At 44.9% G+C, this 12607-nt stretch overlaps 6 protein-coding genes across 6 annotated transcripts; 3 read left to right on the top strand and 3 right to left on the bottom strand.

Moving 5' to 3' along the window:
- Positions 1-11: 11 nt before the first annotated feature.
- Positions 12-4082, top strand: SJAG_02227 (G10 protein). Its single transcript, XM_002173402.2, has 4 exons — positions 12-237; positions 283-347; positions 401-715; positions 765-4082. The coding sequence occupies exons 1-4, from the start codon at positions 206-208 to the stop codon at positions 791-793; spliced, it is 441 nt and encodes a 146-aa protein (XP_002173438.1). The 5' UTR covers positions 12-205; the 3' UTR covers positions 794-4082.
- Positions 490-4342, bottom strand: SJAG_02226 (MutS protein 2). The gene is made up of 3 exons (XM_002173401.2): positions 4075-4342; positions 3945-4027; positions 490-3839 (listed from the first exon to the last, which is right to left on the bottom strand). Exons 1-3 carry the CDS (start codon positions 4097-4099, stop codon positions 960-962), a joined length of 2988 nt encoding a protein of 995 aa, XP_002173437.1. The 5' UTR covers positions 4100-4342; the 3' UTR covers positions 490-959.
- A 50-nt stretch (positions 4343-4392) lies between these two features.
- Positions 4393-5271, top strand: SJAG_02225 (4-amino-4-deoxychorismate lyase). The gene is made up of 3 exons (XM_002173400.2): positions 4393-4582; positions 4641-4950; positions 5008-5271. The coding sequence occupies exons 1-3, from the start codon at positions 4415-4417 to the stop codon at positions 5169-5171; spliced, it is 642 nt and encodes a 213-aa protein (XP_002173436.1). The 5' UTR covers positions 4393-4414; the 3' UTR covers positions 5172-5271.
- On the bottom strand, positions 5007-5606 carry SJAG_02224 (40S ribosomal protein S30). Its single transcript, XM_002173399.2, has 3 exons — positions 5540-5606; positions 5336-5464; positions 5007-5196 (listed from the first exon to the last, which is right to left on the bottom strand). The coding sequence occupies exons 1-3, from the start codon at positions 5576-5578 to the stop codon at positions 5179-5181; spliced, it is 186 nt and encodes a 61-aa protein (XP_002173435.1). The 5' UTR covers positions 5579-5606; the 3' UTR covers positions 5007-5178.
- Positions 5607-5714: 108 nt separating this feature from the next.
- SJAG_02223 (HMG box protein) lies at positions 5715-7472 on the top strand. The gene is made up of 2 exons (XM_002173398.2): positions 5715-5801; positions 5855-7472. Exons 1-2 carry the CDS (start codon positions 5749-5751, stop codon positions 7071-7073), a joined length of 1272 nt encoding a protein of 423 aa, XP_002173434.1. The 5' UTR covers positions 5715-5748; the 3' UTR covers positions 7074-7472.
- SJAG_02222 (1,3-beta-glucan synthase catalytic subunit Bgs1) lies at positions 7152-12300 on the bottom strand. Its single transcript, XM_002173397.2, has one exon. The coding sequence runs from the start codon at positions 12170-12172 to the stop codon at positions 7463-7465; it is 4710 nt and encodes a 1569-aa protein (XP_002173433.1). The 5' UTR covers positions 12173-12300; the 3' UTR covers positions 7152-7462.
- Between the last annotated feature and the right edge of the window lie 307 nt (positions 12301-12607).

Below are 12607 nucleotides of genomic sequence, written 5' to 3'. Positions count from 1 at the left end.
AGTGATAAATGACATGTCGCATCCCATTCAGCGATTTAAGCTCGCTTCCGCCAGACACGTCGCGTAACATTTATTTGCATCGTTAATAACAGAAACAGGGGATCAAGTTCAATTTTACGTCGTTTCAGAATTAACGTTGCACAATTGAACGCCTTTTTGTAGGTTATTCTCTTATTCTTTCGCGTTTTCATTTGTAAAAAGAACAATGCCAAGAATTCGTACTTCACGGTCAAAAAGGTTCGTAAAACAGTGTTTTTCAATCGTAAATACTAAATGTGATAGACCTCCTGAAGGATTCGACGCGATTGAGCCAACTTTGCTCGAGTTTCAGGACATGATGCGTCAAGGTAGAGAAAACCTTTTCTTGTTTTGTGAATGAAGTACTTACTGACACTCATAGCTGAAAACACGCCCTCTAAAAAAACAAAATCAGAAGCTCTTGCTCCCATTTTTCGGATACACCATCAACGGAGCCGCTATGTCTACGACCTGTACTATAAACGTGAAGCTATATCGACAGAATTGTACGAATGGTTATTAAAACAAAACTATGCAGACGCCAACTTGATTGCCAAGTGGAAAAAACCAGGTTACGAGAAGTTGTGCTGTCTCAAATGCATTCAGACCAGTGAGTCGAAATTTGGTTCCACTTGCATTTGTCGTGTTCCAAAGGCAAAACTCGGAAAAGATACCCATGTTGAATGCGTTCACTGCGGTATGTTTTAAAAAACCATTGATTACGAGTACTAACAAACCTGTCTTAGGTTGTCATGGATGTGCTAGTGGTTCGTAAGACAAATCGCCTACACTTACGTTTTCGCATTCCTTTTTTTTTTGAATCATATTTCATTGCGATAGCTTGTACACCGTGTGTAGATGTTTTCTAAAGGTTCCATTAAAATCGTTTCGTTAAACAAAAAAAGAGTGTGAAACGTTTTGGTATCAAGTGCTTTCTTTCCCTACAGTAGTGGACTTGCAGAAATGCTTCTTTCCTGCTGAATCCATGTATTACCATCAATTTCGGACTGAAACTCGGCAAGTACTTTTTTAAACTCTTCCATCATCTTGTCTTGCGGCATGTCTCTTGACACACGCGCCTTCCAGGTTCTCATGACACGATTGATAAGCTCCATTCCTTCCTTTCGTGCTTTTTTCTGTTCTGGCCCTTCGTTTTCAGTGTTGGAGGTGTTCGTTTCCTCCAGTTCCCTTGCCTTCATTCGAGCCATCTGAATAATTTTTTGTGGGAATTGTGCCAACTCGGCAACGTGTATACCAAAACTCCTGTCGCTGGCACCATTGCAGACTTGATAGAGGAAGGATATGTCCTTCGTGTTATCCTCACTGACAAGTGCCGTGACATGAAGGTTTTGAACGACGGGCGTTGTTTCTGCCATCTTCGTAAGCTCGTGAAAATGTGTTGCAAAAAGACAGAAGCAGTCAATTCGCTTGACAATGTACTCTGCAATTGCCCAAGCTAATCCAAATCCATCTGTGGTACTGGTGCCTCGACCCAATTCATCCACGATGATTAATGATCGCGGTGATGCCGACCGGAGAATGGTGGCTGTTTCAAGCATTTCTGCCATAAACGTAGAGACACCTTTGAGCTGGGAATCGCCGGCACCAACACGAGCCAAGACACTATCGACGATGTCGAGATCTGCAGACTCGCAGGGAACGAAACATCCAATTTGGGCCATGACAACTATTACACCCACTTGCCGAATGTAAGTTGATTTTCCACCCATGTTTGGTCCTGTAATAATGAGCAATTGACGTTTGCCGTGTTCGAGTCGAACATCGTTGGGGATGAAATTAACATCGTCTTGCACTTCTAAGCAAGGATGCCGTGAAGCTTTTAGTACCAGTTTTGTGCATGGCGTTCGGGAGAGTATTTTCCGGAATGGCACAGATTGGAATTTCGTTTCTGAAATCGTACTGTCCGGGACTCCCTCCTCGTTTTCTTCTATAGAGGCGGCATCAGCTACTGATGCTGCCGTCACATCACAGTGGACGTTTGGACGCACATAAGGAATGGGCGCAATAGTGCTCGCATGAGCAAAACTAACAATCACATCTAGGTGAGCAAGGAGATTGCCCACGTCCTCTAATGGTGCATAGTAAGTCGCCGCAATCTTAACCACTTCACGAGCCAAGCCATTCTGGTGATAGGTGTAGCTGCGATGTAAATCAGTATAGGTCGTATTAAATCCATGCAAACGACTCGTTGTGAAGTAAACGCCATTCTTTTGTGTTGCCAGCTCCGTATAGCGAGAACCTTTTCCGCGTAAACATCCAGCTTCTGTGCGCGTAAGTCGCAGACACCAGCCGTAAATGTGGTGATGCTCCAGGTGAAGCTTTTTCTCCGTGTCAAGTCCCAAATCGTCACCAGCACGTTCGTGTTCCTTGTAAATGGAACGACGAAGCTCGTCAAGCTGCTGTCGCAACTCCATTAATTCTTCATCAAATTCAGCCTTAATAACATAGCGATGGGCATCAAGGGCCTTCAGGTCGATGGTTGTATTAACAAGCTCAATAAGTTTGGCAAGATCACCCGCATAGCCCTCAATTCGCTGGGTGTACAATTGGTTAAGGAGATCCTTCTTGGGCGAGCTTGATTCCTTAAGAACATCGACAAAGTACGGCAAAGCAAGCGCCATCTGATATACACGTACAACGTCCTCCAAACTTGCTGTTCCGCGAATAAGTCGACGTGACAATCTAGGAACATCCGGAATACACCGAAGCAAACGGTCATCATCCATCAGGAGCTGTCGCACCTCCGCGTCCTCCACGAAAGCCTCGACCAAATCAAGTCGTGTGTTGATGGCATCTGCATCCAACAGCGGTTGTGAAAGCCATCTTCGCAGCTGACGCATTCCCATAGCCGTCCGACAATGGTTCAACAAGCCGAACAGGCTCATGCTTTTATTGTTGTTTCCACCTGCTGCGGGAAAGAGATTCAAGGCGGCGACGGCTGGAACATCCAGGCGCATGTAATGTTCCAAATTGTGTTCATAAAAGGAGAAGGTGCGAGAAGTCTCCTTCTCTTGTTCCCCACTGTCCTCTGCCTCGTCCTCTTCCGTTGTTGAAGACATCGAGCCAACAAGACTCGGACCGACATACTTGAGGAGTGCAGCACAAGAAGCCATTGCGAGCTGTAAAGAGAGTTCTGGAGTTGTAGCATGAGAAACAGGTTTACCGAGAACGCGTGACAGCAGCACTTCAACATCCCGGCTTGAGAAGTCAGACATGCGAACGCCGGTGACTAAAGCACCCGCAGACTCTCCAATGTTATGGAGTCGATTAAGCTCCATTTTTGCGGCAGAGCTCTGCGACTCTGTCTGTGCACCAGCGGAGGCAAGCAGTATCTCGCGAGCCCCTGTCTGTACAAGTAGGGATTCGAAGTTCGCATAGGAATCCGAGTCAACAAACTCACATACACCAATTTGTCGAAGAGAGACATCGATAAAAGCGACTCCAACCATTCGTTGATCTTGTCGAACGCGTGTGGTCACTGCAAGCAAAATTCCGCTTGTTGAATCTTCCGTTGCGACACTATTCAATGTATCGTTTGAGAGTTCATCCTCTAAACTCTGCAGATTTCCCGGACTAGCTTGTTTCACTAACGTCAATTCACGTTTCTTTCCTGTTGGAGCCCAGATATGAACGCGCTTGGCATGCGTTGAAAGTACTTGCCGAGCAAAGGAAGGAAACAAGCTGTATGACATTGTACAGTACGGAATCTTCTTTACGCCATAGTATTTGAGAACGGAAGTTGTGTGATAAGCAGTATTTGCTACAAATTCAGCATCCTGACCCAGAGCGAAATAACTTTCCTGTGAAAGTTCTAGTTAGTTCATTTGCACATAGGAATTGTGAGTTTCGTCGACGCGTTTTGCCGACCAGAGCACCTGCCCGTGTTCACAATGAGCTTTGCATACACCTCTGTCGAAAAGTGTGAGCGTATTTACGTCTTTTTCTAATGTATCGTAAAAGGCGAAGATACGCGCTTCTTCGCTCTTTTCTGTCCCAAATTGAGTTAGCACGAACAAGACCAATAAATTCACTTACCAGCGTTATAATTTTGCCTTGACATCGTTTCTTAACACCGAAAAGCGGTGTAGATGTTTGCTGAGGGTAGGTCTGTTCGCCAGCAATATGACTGAAGCTGTTCGCGTAGCGGTGCGCATAGAGCGCGAATAGAGTTCATACAGGGAATTTCACGTCGCGCACTAAATGAAATTTGCTACGCGTCGAGCGAGAAATAGCGAGACACGGGGAAATGCACCACAGCACCTTAAAATACACTAAAGATAATAACGCATCCACCGCCCACCTTATCTGTTTTAATGCACTCCAGCGACAGGCTCACAAATCCCTCCGGCGGGTGCTCTCACTACCAATCCTCCCCATGCAACTGCTTGAAACAACATTGTATGAAAACGGTGAACTGTTCCTCCTGGACAGGCATTTGGAGCGAATGAAGCAGTCGGCTGCTCATTTCTCGTTTCCGTGGCCCGGAGACCAATTCATCGTTGATTCACTGTTGAAATCGCTTCAAGGTTGTGATCGTGCACGCGTAAGTTGTCTGTTGATGGAACAAAACGCGTTGAAAACTGACAAAACCCTATCGACAGGTACGCTGGACACTTTCTGAACAAGGAGAGGTCGAGGTCACGACAGCAAATGCACCGACCGCCTCATCCCAGCCTTCGTACATTCTCATTCTTGACTCGCAACCTAGTCCGTGCAAGAACAACAAGTACTGCAGCAACAAGACGACTCAGAGGGACATTTACACACGCGCCTGTGAACGCCAAAACATCAAGTACGCGGACGCTCAAGATGTCTTGTTGTTCAATGAAGACGGGTTCGCTACGGAGGGAAGCATCTTCAACGTCGCTTTTTACCGTAACGGACGCTGGCTCACTCCAAGCAGCGACCAAGGTACGCACCATTTGGCTCGCAGCATCGTCAATGTCACAGCCAGTCTAACTATGTTAGGTCTTCTGGAAGGAACAATGCGTGCTAGCCTGCTGCAGCAGAATAGGGTGGAAGAGGACAAGACACACGAATTACACAACTCAAAGCTCATGAACGGTGAACCAGTACTACTATTCAATTCTTTTAGGAAAGTATGCAACGGTTTTTTGAGAATAAATTCATAGAAGCATCCTAAGAGGAAGGGTTCATCTACGACAGTTAGATTAATGAAATAAATACGAAGAACGACATGTGAACCAAGATGCCAGAAACATGTGAATCGCTCTGCTAGCACAGCAATTGCCACGTATTCGAACCCTCCAGCACACACTCGTGAGAAACAACATACTCTTCTCTTGCCGCCGACCATGTTGGTAACGTTCACGAAGCGACGAACGTAAAGCAGGCGCTTGTAAGCACGGCCCTTGGGTTGCTTGGGCTTCTCTTGCTTCTCAACCTTGGGGCATTGAGATTTAACCTAGAGAAAGACGGTCAGCAATTGGTCTGTCAAAACGACCGCTGTCTCCTCATACGAGAGAGCACAATAACATACTTTACCGGCACGAGCGAGAGATCCGTGAACTTTTCCCATTTTGTTGGTACGGTGATGGTAAAAGGAGGGTCGAGGTGGTGGTGTAGCGTTCGGGCATTACCGCAGAAAAACGCAGTCACACATTTGCGCCCTCAACGAAACACAACACCACGCGCGGTGTTTGTTTACATTGCTAGTCCTGCGACGCGTCTCCTTTACACTTTACCAACATGGACAATTGGAGCGACGATGAAGAAAAAGATGCTCAGGCATTTATGGAATAGTACGTTTGTTGCTGATTGTGTAATAGAATTCTCGTTAACACGTTGTTCGCAGTATTCCTACGCTGGGAAAACCAATTGTCATAGACGACAGCAGCGATGAAGAAATCCCTTCGAGCATCGTCCCAAATGCCGACAAAACTGACAAGAAACAAGTCAATGAGTCAACCTCTACGCATACGGGTTTAAAACTTCCTTCTGTTCATGTTGGTTCCGCTATGAAACGTCAAAGTTTAGCGACTTTAGGTAGTTCCAATTCCGGAAAGTCTGTTTCCTCAGCTACAGGATCTCCAGCAACTCCCTCTTCTTCCTCCGCCATTCCTTCTCCCTCTATTCCTAAAAGTCTACGTGCTCCTACTCCGCGTTCTCGTCTTACCATGCTTGCAACTCCTCGTTCACGCAAGTCAACAACGCCATTGTCAACTTCATCCTCTTCTAATGCCCAAATCAAAACCAAATCCACTCACACAACCGCCGGATCTGCACAGAAACGGTCTGTTTCGGCCTCCTCTATCGCACGTCGTGCTCGGTTACAATTCGAAAAGCAGAGAGAGCAATTGGCCTCCGATTTTGCGAAACAACTGGACGACAAGGTGTTCGGTGGGATGCTGGCAAAGTCCATGAAGGACGAGAACATTGAGATCGTGTGGTCGAAATCATTTGCTACCACTGCTGGTCGTGCCAATTTAAAGAGAGCAAATCCGTCCACGGGAAAAGCTTACCGAGCGTTTATTGAACTGTCTACTAAAGTTGTGGATTCTGAAGAAAAACTGAAGAATACTCTTGCTCACGAGATGTGTCACCTTGCTTGTTGGATGCTAGACAAAGTGATGCAGCCTCAACACGGAGTCGCATTCAAGGCTTGGGCTCGCAAGGTGATGAATGAATTTCCTTCTGTACAGGTCACTACGAAACACAATTACGAAATCGATTACAAATTTCAATGGATTTGCACGAACAACGAATGTGAAAAGATTTATGGTCGTCATTCCAAATCCATTGACCCGGCCGTACAGGTTTGCGGCGCTTGCCGTTCTCGTCTGCTTCAAATAAAGCCAGAAGTTCGACAGCCAAACGCTTTTCAACAATACATGAAAGACAACATGTCCAAGCTCAAAGCTGCCAATCCTACTCTCACTCATAAAGAGTTGATGACAAAGTTGGCTACCGGCTACCGTGAATTGCAGGAAAAGAAGCCAACTAGCACGGTGACCACTATCACCAACGACATAAAGACTATGACAATAGAGGACGCTATCGTCGTTATTGATTAAACAACTAGCTGCATTTCCCTCTTTTCTTACCATTTCGGCCTTTCACTTATGCGGGCCTCTGTACGACTATTGAAGAAGATACATACAACACAAACATATACCCCTTTTATAAAACGCAATACCCATTCATATTTCCTCGCACGCAACCGTACAAGAAAAGTAACTACCAACCTTTGCATTGATCCATAGAACAACCCGTAAACAATGTATAAACAGCAAATGCACTTTATGCTTTTTATGACCGATTCAATGATAAAATGAAGAAAAGAAATTAAGAAAAAAACAAACGAAACAGAGGCGTCGTTGTTCAGGAGAGAGTGCGTAGCGAACTCATTGAGACGATACACCGTAAGAACGATAATAACACGCCCTAAATAATACACTTCCTTTTATACAGAAGAGTTCTGCGACGTGCTAGTGACGAGCTGAGTTGTGGGCTGGATGAGGTTGAATGAACTGCCATTATCGTCAGCTGCAGAAGTTCCGAGCTTGAATGGTACAATAATGAGAACGAAGAAAGCAGCAAAGAGGAGGAAATAAAGGGTGGCATAGCGGGATACGATGCGACGACGGAGCTTGTTTTGGCGGATTGTGTAAATAGGAGGCCGGATCTGGCGACTAGGCATAAGCCAGAACAATAATATAGAATGCAACTTATCCACGTAGGGAATAAGAATGATGGGGCATTGGAAAAACAGAAGCAAGTGACTCATCAGGAAATCACCAGCAAACATATTAATCTCAGTGACCTTACACACGAATTCACGCCAGGGTTGAGTGTAAACCATATGGCCAAAGCCTTGATCGTTCCATTGACCAGACCACCAAGCGAGGTTTGCACCATCGTGTCTGAACTCTCGTGAAAGGAAGCAGATAATGATAAACTTGTGAACAAACCGATGAACAGAACTCAAAGCAACGACACCAAGCAATGTCTTGGCAAAAGACCAACCTTCAAGATATCCAAACATTTCAAAGTCCACAATGTACATAAACACGGAAAACATGTGTGCGACACCGGCCATGATAACGCCGAATTTCTTGGATTTGCTTCCAAGAAGAGGTCGAACGATTAATGCAAAAAATGAAAAGAGCATAGCAACAATAGATATGGCGGCAATGGGAACAATTGCCATGATGATCAGGCGAATAAATGAGTTTGTTGACTTGGTTGTGTCGCTCACACCAGGCTGGGAGTTAATGAAAAGATAAGGAATGCAAGTCAAGAACAGCACAGCAACTGGACCAAAGATCTCACCAAAAAACATTGTAGTAATCCGAGCTCTAGGTGAATCCATTGCCAATCTATCAGTACGACGTCCATAGATCTTACGCTTGTATCCTGTCACACGAGTTCTTGACAGCTGACAATTGGAAATCCAAGAGTTTGAGTGATTGCGGGAATTCTCGCGGAACATCCAACGAAGAAATTCACGGTAGTCAACGAAGAAGTCCATCCATGAGAATTGATGAGGGTTATACAGGAAAGGACTAATGCACAGTGCAATCAGAGTAATCCAAAAGTAAATATAGTGCGGTAACCAAGCTGTAACAGTTCCAAACAACAACATAAGGGTAAGCCGCATACCAAGATAAATGGAAGGTCCACAGAAACGAGAAACCAACAGTGAGAATGGAATTCTAACGGTAGCGAAACCTCTCGAGGTACCAATGTAACGAGCACCACCAAATGAGAGATTAGCCAACAAACTTTGAGCGTAAATTTGGCAGGTAAAGATTTCAAAGATAGGAGAAAGTGAAAGCACTTGCTTTGCCAAACGAAGGAATGCTCTAATTGCACCACGTTCTGTAAGCTCACAAACTGCCAAAGGAACAAAAGCAACACCGAAGACGATGAAAATAGACAGAATACATCTCTTTAACCATTCAAGCACAGGCTTAAGTTGATAACAACCAGACGGGCTAAGCGTCTTCCGAGGATTGTCAGAAGCCTTCCAGCTACAGGGTGTTACCACGTTGTACATAGCACCGAAGTTAATGATAACGAGCATAAGCAACTGCAAAGAAAACATAATCATCATGTTGTTAACATGGAAACCGGCGTGAGCATAAAAGAATGAAAGAAAACGATCGAAAGGCAATTGAGTACCCAAATTAAAGTATTCACGAGAAAGCATCTGTTCAGCCATACCGGTACCAATCTTCGTGGTGAAATTCAGAATTGAGCCGAAACCCAAATCACGACCTTTACCACATTGATAGTAATCACAATGTTTAATACGTCCACCGCGTTGAAGAGCCGTCATACCAGCGTAAATATCTTCGTTAACATGAAGACCTTTTTGAGCCTTTGAAACACCACCTCTAGTAGTCATGAAAATCACATTAATGAAATCTGGATGACCATAATGAAGTTTACCACCAATTAAAGAAAGAATACGATGAAACAATGTACCGAATGTTTGTTCTTTACCAGCAGCAACGTCACCAAGCATACCAGTATTTTCAGAGAAAATATACTCACGAGCACCCAAAATGGCAACTGGATTTCTAGAGTTTGCCTTTGCGTTCAGAGAGTAAGGGTCTTCAAGAGGAGCATTGAATTGCTCAAATTCGGCCAAGATACTACGAATCTTCAAACACTCTTCAAGATAATTGTCTTGGTTTGCATCAACCATTTGAACATATTCACCACGAATGTAGGGAATAGACATATTCTGGTTATCAGACTTACCATCACCGAGAATAGGGTTACCGGACAAACGAACACGATACTTTGGACGTCTTTTACCGTTTTCCAAGATTGGGCAATGACCATCAATCAAGACAGAGTAAAGACGAGGATCTTCGTTAGGATGCAACGGAGGTTCCTCATCCAGATAAGCGATTTGAAGGTCAGGGAACGCGCGAAGAAGGAACTCGGCATTCTCGGCCTCTTCCTTGTTGAACTTTGCATATCGCTGCATGGAAACACAAAAACGGAATTTTCGATTAGCCATTAAGTCAAGCTCCTCATCCAAACGGACAGGATCACCATTAGTCCATTCTATCAATTCTGGTGTCTCAACACGGTACAGTAACTTGATGGCACGGGAATAGTTGCTGAAACCATTAATGGTACGATACAACGTCTGTGTGTGCAGAGATGCCCAGATACGTGTACGAAGCGTATATTCCGGAGTAGCCGACTTAAAACCAATGCAATAAAAGGGAAGGTCGTCGACCTTACTCTTCAACAAATCTTTTTCATCCGCAGGTGATTTAGGATCCATAGGACTTCCCTTGCTTTCTTCAGCCAACATCTTGGTATCTGCAACAAAGTTCTTCCATTCAACAGGATACAACTGCTTCAAATACTCCAACAGAGTGACACGAGACAACTGGTCCTCCTCGCGGATAATTTCACGAAGTGAAAGCAAGACTTTTTCACCGTAATGAGGAACAAGCACAGTGAATGTAGGCATTGCATCCACAGTACATGGCTTCGGTACGACCTGCGCAAGTGACTGAGCAAAGAAAGAAATACGACGCGCAGCTTCGGAATTAGGGGGAAACAGATCCTGCTTATAATGCTTAAATTGCTGCGAAAAGAAAAAGTTCGGTGGACGAAGAGTGTGATAACCAGCTTTTTCGGAAGGGACCTGATGATATAAGAGTTCTTGAATTTGCTCCCGAGACACAAGATGTTCCCGATACATGGAGATAACAATAGCATTCCAAATCTGGGAAATCAGCACCTTTGGCTTCAGTCGTTGTTCCAAATCACCAGCGCAGAGGACCTTTGTATATATACGTCTGGGGATACGGTAAAACAGCTCTCTCCAAGGAGTCCAAACACTAATACCTAGGTAGAAAGCGTAGCCCAAGGAGTAGATGGTACCAATAAGGATGTACCACAAGTAAGTATCCAGAAAGAACAATGAGAGATCTGTCAGGTACAACAAACCGAGAAGGATTTTTGGTTGAGCCTTACATAAAGCAGAACCTAGAATGTAATCGCGACAGTCATATGGACGCATAGCACCGAGATAACGAATGGAATCTGACAGGTTCAGTGTGAGGAAAAAGTAAGACTCTAAATACTTGGCAACCAATACAGTAAACCAAAGACACCATGAAACAATTGCACCATTTTTTGATGTCGAAGTAAAGTTCGCTGTAAAATACTTTGCTGCAAGACTCTCACCCGCTTTGCGTGGCTTGAATCCAAGCACATGCTGCAACGGAGTCATAGACAAGTAAATTGTACAGCAGAGAGAGAAAATGAAGTGAACAATACCGACAACCTTCCTGGAAGTTTCCTTCTGCTGTGTCTCCGAAGAAGCAAAAATGAAGGCAGTAGGTGCAATATTGAGTAACATAATGGTGAGCAGGAACAATGCACGTCCCCAAACAGGACGAGCGCCAGGATAACGACGGGGAACATGGATATACTCAAAACAGACGGCGGCGAGAGTGATACACGAAGCAATTGCACCACCCAAACCGACAGCTGTCCAGCGGCACGCCGCTGGTGGCTTGTTGTCTAGCCGGAGATGGTACTTGCGAGTATACAGACTTGGTGAGTTGTAAGCGGAATAGTACCAGTAGACAGAGATATGCATAACCCAAATTCGAGAAAAGTTTGTGAGGTTATGAAACCATGAACGATACTCGTAATACGATTTGTAAAAACAGGATTTCCATTCAACGCTGCCTAGATGACGATAGCGCATGAATGGAGGGAGATCGAGAAGTGCAGTACCGTCGGTGAGCTTAATGGACTTAAGGCCTTGGTGCGACCAGAAAAGCTGATTAATGTCATCATAGCCAACAATTCTTGCATGGTCGCGCTCGCGACGAACATACTTGCCATCCAAAATTTCAAAAAGTTGTGCATGGATAAAGTTATAGACCGGATTAATGACGGATTGGAGAAAGTACTCATGCGGCAAAGGTGAGTCGGTATCCTTAGACTCAGAGGAGTTGTAGTAATCGTAGGCACATTTGAAAAGGAAACAGAGACACTCGGGCGTGAAACGCACATTATTTGCTTCACCCCAGCAAAGGAAGTAAAGACAAATTTGAGTGATCATAAGTCGGGGAGAGAGTTTGCTCATTTGCTCTCGCCAAGCAAACTCTGCGTCTTTTAAGGTCATGTTTTCAACGAGGGGGGAAGAGAGATCATGAAAACCGACGGTATGACCATCATTAAAGTGAGAGGCAAAGTACCACTTGGAAAAGTTTGCATGTTCTCCTCCGATGACATCGGCATGGATGCTCAATAGTGCTGACTAGGAGTCATTCGAGAAGCACGGGAGTCCAGCAGGACCATAACGTAGTCGAAGATGTTCCGCATATTGTCGCGCTGAAAACCGAGTTTCATGGTAAGATCAAGTAAAACCTCTTGGATCTCTTCCATGGTTATGGGAACCTCATGTGTATTTTGGTTCCAAGCTGGGTAAGCAACCGTGGTTGTTTCATTTGTGAAGAAACTCAGAGCATCGTCGTCAACGTATGAGCCGCCCATGCGCTGCTCCTCGAGCATACGCGTTACAGAGCGCATACTGTCTTCGGAAATGTAACTTTGAGCG

The sequence above is a fragment of the Schizosaccharomyces japonicus genome (assembly GCF_000149845.2).
Source record: "Schizosaccharomyces japonicus yFS275 unplaced genomic scaffold supercont5.1, whole genome shotgun sequence".
Lineage (NCBI taxonomy): Eukaryota > Fungi > Ascomycota > Schizosaccharomycetes > Schizosaccharomycetales > Schizosaccharomycetaceae > Schizosaccharomyces > Schizosaccharomyces japonicus.
Note: the sequence above shows the minus strand (reverse complement) of the source record. Positions and strands in the feature narration are given on the sequence as shown.

What these genes read in the sequence shown, in the direction of transcription:
- SJAG_02225 (XM_002173400.2), top strand. Translation starts at nt 4,415, where the DNA reads ATGCAACTGCTTGAAACAACATTGTATGAAAACGGTGAACTGTTCCTC. An exon ending in AAGGTTGTGATCGTGCACGC is followed by an intron (nt 4,583 to 4,640) that starts GTAAGTTGTCTG and finishes CCCTATCGACAG; the next exon opens with GTACGCTGGACACTTTCTGA. An exon ending in CACTCCAAGCAGCGACCAAG is followed by an intron (nt 4,951 to 5,007) that starts GTACGCACCATT and finishes TAACTATGTTAG; the next exon opens with GTCTTCTGGAAGGAACAATG.
- SJAG_02223 (XM_002173398.2), top strand. Translation starts at nt 5,749, where the DNA reads ATGGACAATTGGAGCGACGATGAAGAAAAAGATGCTCAGGCATTTATG. An exon ending in GCTCAGGCATTTATGGAATA is followed by an intron (nt 5,802 to 5,854) that starts GTACGTTTGTTG and finishes CGTTGTTCGCAG; the next exon opens with TATTCCTACGCTGGGAAAAC.
- SJAG_02222 (XM_002173397.2), bottom strand. Translation starts at nt 12,172, where the DNA reads ATGACCTTAAAAGACGCAGAGTTTGCTTGGCGAGAGCAAATGAGCAAA.
- SJAG_02226 (XM_002173401.2), bottom strand. Translation starts at nt 4,099, where the DNA reads ATGTCAAGGCAAAATTATAACGCTG. An exon ending in AAGGCAAAATTATAACGCTG is followed by an intron (nt 4,028 to 4,074) that starts GTAAGTGAATTT and finishes AATTTGGGACAG; the next exon opens with AAAAGAGCGAAGAAGCGCGT. An exon ending in TCACACTTTTCGACAGAGGT is followed by an intron (nt 3,840 to 3,944) that starts GTATGCAAAGCT and finishes GAACTTTCACAG; the next exon opens with GAAAGTTATTTCGCTCTGGG.
- SJAG_02224 (XM_002173399.2), bottom strand. Translation starts at nt 5,578, where the DNA reads ATGGGAAAAGTTCACGGATCTCTCGCTCGTGCCGGTAAA. An exon ending in CTCTCGCTCGTGCCGGTAAA is followed by an intron (nt 5,465 to 5,539) that starts GTATGTTATTGT and finishes GTCTTTCTCTAG; the next exon opens with GTTAAATCTCAATGCCCCAA.
- SJAG_02227 (XM_002173402.2), top strand. Translation starts at nt 206, where the DNA reads ATGCCAAGAATTCGTACTTCACGGTCAAAAAG. An exon ending in CGTACTTCACGGTCAAAAAG is followed by an intron (nt 238 to 282) that starts GTTCGTAAAACA and finishes TAAATGTGATAG; the next exon opens with ACCTCCTGAAGGATTCGACG. An exon ending in TCAGGACATGATGCGTCAAG is followed by an intron (nt 348 to 400) that starts GTAGAGAAAACC and finishes TGACACTCATAG; the next exon opens with CTGAAAACACGCCCTCTAAA.